This window comes from Cryptomeria japonica, chromosome 8 (assembly GCF_030272615.1).
Source record: "Cryptomeria japonica chromosome 8, Sugi_1.0, whole genome shotgun sequence".
Taxonomy (NCBI): domain Eukaryota; kingdom Viridiplantae; phylum Streptophyta; class Pinopsida; order Cupressales; family Cupressaceae; genus Cryptomeria; species Cryptomeria japonica.
Window position 1 is genome coordinate 445,490,866 of NC_081412.1, and position 2,100 is coordinate 445,492,965.

Genomic DNA, 2,100 nt, shown 5'->3' on the forward strand with positions numbered 1-2,100 from the left:
CTTTAATTCAGCTTATCATCCTCAGATTGATGGCCAAATTGAGGTTGTGAATAGGTCATTGGGAAACCTTCTCAGATGTTTGATAAGAGAGAATGGACATAGTTGGGATGTGGTGATACCTTAGGCAAAATATGCCTATAATGATTTAACAAACACGAGTAAAGGTCTGATTCCTTTTGAGATTGTGTATGGTAGTCACCCAAGAGGATTTTTTGAATTGAGAGATGTTCAGGGATTTGACAAGAGGAGTGGACATGCTGATGAATTTGTAAAGGCTATGAAAGAGGTTTACCAACAAGTCAAAAGACTAAGGCAAGAGTGGATCAAAGAAGAAGACATGTGTAGTACCAAGTAGGTGACATGGTCATGGTTCATCTTAACGATAATAGGTTGCCAAAGGGAAGCCATAGGAAGTTGTTGATGAGAAAGATTGGGCCTTGTAAAACTTTAGAGAAATATGGTCCTAATGCTTATAAAATTGAACTCCCTGATGATATTGCTATTTCACCCATATTCAATGTTTCTGATCTAGCATTGTACAGGAGTCCTACTGTAGGAGAAAGTGAAGGTGAAACTATTCTGGAAGATGAAGAATGGATGAAACACCTCCCATCTAAGGATTTGCCTAAGATGGAGTGCATTTTGGATAGCAGGGAAGCTAAGAAGCTAAGACACAAGACCTATTTTGAACACTTGGTTAAATGGAAAGGACTTCATGACTCAGAAGATACATGGATGTTGGAGGAAGACATCAAAAAGTAGGGTGGTAATTTACAACAGTTGGTCTCTAAGAGGGCTTGAGACAAATTTCACTCGGGGAGTATGGTGCAGGATCACCACCTATGTATTCGCAATTTGGAGGAATTGATTATGTGTTGCATTGATGTTTGTCATTGATGTCAACACTTGTTGCTTTAACTGTTTATCAGTATCCGGTTGGTCCATGTAGGATGATTGATTTTTGGTTGGTAAGATCATGGTGATCCAGTATGCTTTGGTATACTTTGGTCTATGGAATTGGTTTGGATTGGTTATTCATGTAGAATGATGTGTATCACATTCAGTTGGTTTTGGATTTGATGATCCAGAAGCTATCACTTGTTCTAGTAAGCCTTTTGGTTACCGGTGAGGGTTTCACCGACATAGCTTTATTGAAGATCTTTTGATGAATCCGATAAGTGGTGTTGGTGCGGCTTCTAGTAGGGATTCAGGATGTTGATGCTTATTTTGTTTGTGTTCTAGTTGATTGATTAGTATTATCTTTTAGGTGGCTGACCTAATTGTTTACGTCTTGGGTTGGTATAAATATGATGTAAGATCTCTTTGTAGATCAATGCAGATAATGTATGGTATGGGATTATGCCAACAATGTTGTAATCATTCATGCAGAGGTTTTGGTCGATCATAGGTGATCGAGTTGGATTTGTGGAAGAGGTTGAAGGCCTCCGGTATTGAGCTTAACTGGAACTGTACTCAGGCATGGGAGATGCTATACTTGAAGTTCAATCTTAATTCTGGATTGTAGTCTGATGTTTTCTATAGTCAGCGAGACTCCTTTTGTGACGAGCGGTGTGCTCTAGGATGTTGGCCTTCCTGCATGTGCAGGCTCCTTATTGTAATATTTATTCATCAGATCAGTGGATAGATATTGCGGGTCTCCAATCCCACCATGGTTTTTCCTCTTTGAGGTTTTCCACGTATAAATTTGTGGTGTTATGGTGTTTATCTTTTTGGTTGCATTATTACTTATTGTTATATGCTTTTATGTTTACTGGTTTATGAGTTTTTGTATTAATAAGGTTAAATTTGTCCATTCTAGCAGAACACTGATTCACCCCCCCCCCCACTTAGTGTTCTTAGATCCCAACAATTGGTATCAGAGCCCGGTGCCTCGGAGTAAGTCTAACAACTTGAGGGAGATCCTGAATCCAGAATCCATGGAAATGAGTAAGGAGAAGAAACTTGAGGTACCACTTAAAGATTATGATGTCGAATTGATGAAGAACTTGAAGTTACAAGATGAATTAAATTCTGCAAAGGAATTCATTCTTATCCTACAGGAGAGGTTGTCATTGGTTCATGCTAGGAGGAAGGAACTTC

At 39.0% G+C, this 2,100-nt stretch overlaps 1 protein-coding gene across 1 annotated transcript; it reads left to right on the plus strand.

The window, feature by feature from the left end:
* The first annotated feature begins 360 nt into the window (after positions 1-360).
* Positions 361-762, plus strand: LOC131053270 (uncharacterized). Its single transcript, XM_057987880.1, has one exon. The coding sequence runs from the start codon at positions 361-363 to the stop codon at positions 760-762; it is 402 nt and encodes a 133-aa protein (XP_057843863.1).
* Positions 763-2,100: the final 1,338 nt, after the last annotated feature.

What these genes read in the sequence shown, in the direction of transcription:
- LOC131053270 (XM_057987880.1), top strand. Translation starts at nt 361, where the DNA reads ATGGTCATGGTTCATCTTAACGATAATAGGTTGCCAAAGGGAAGCCAT.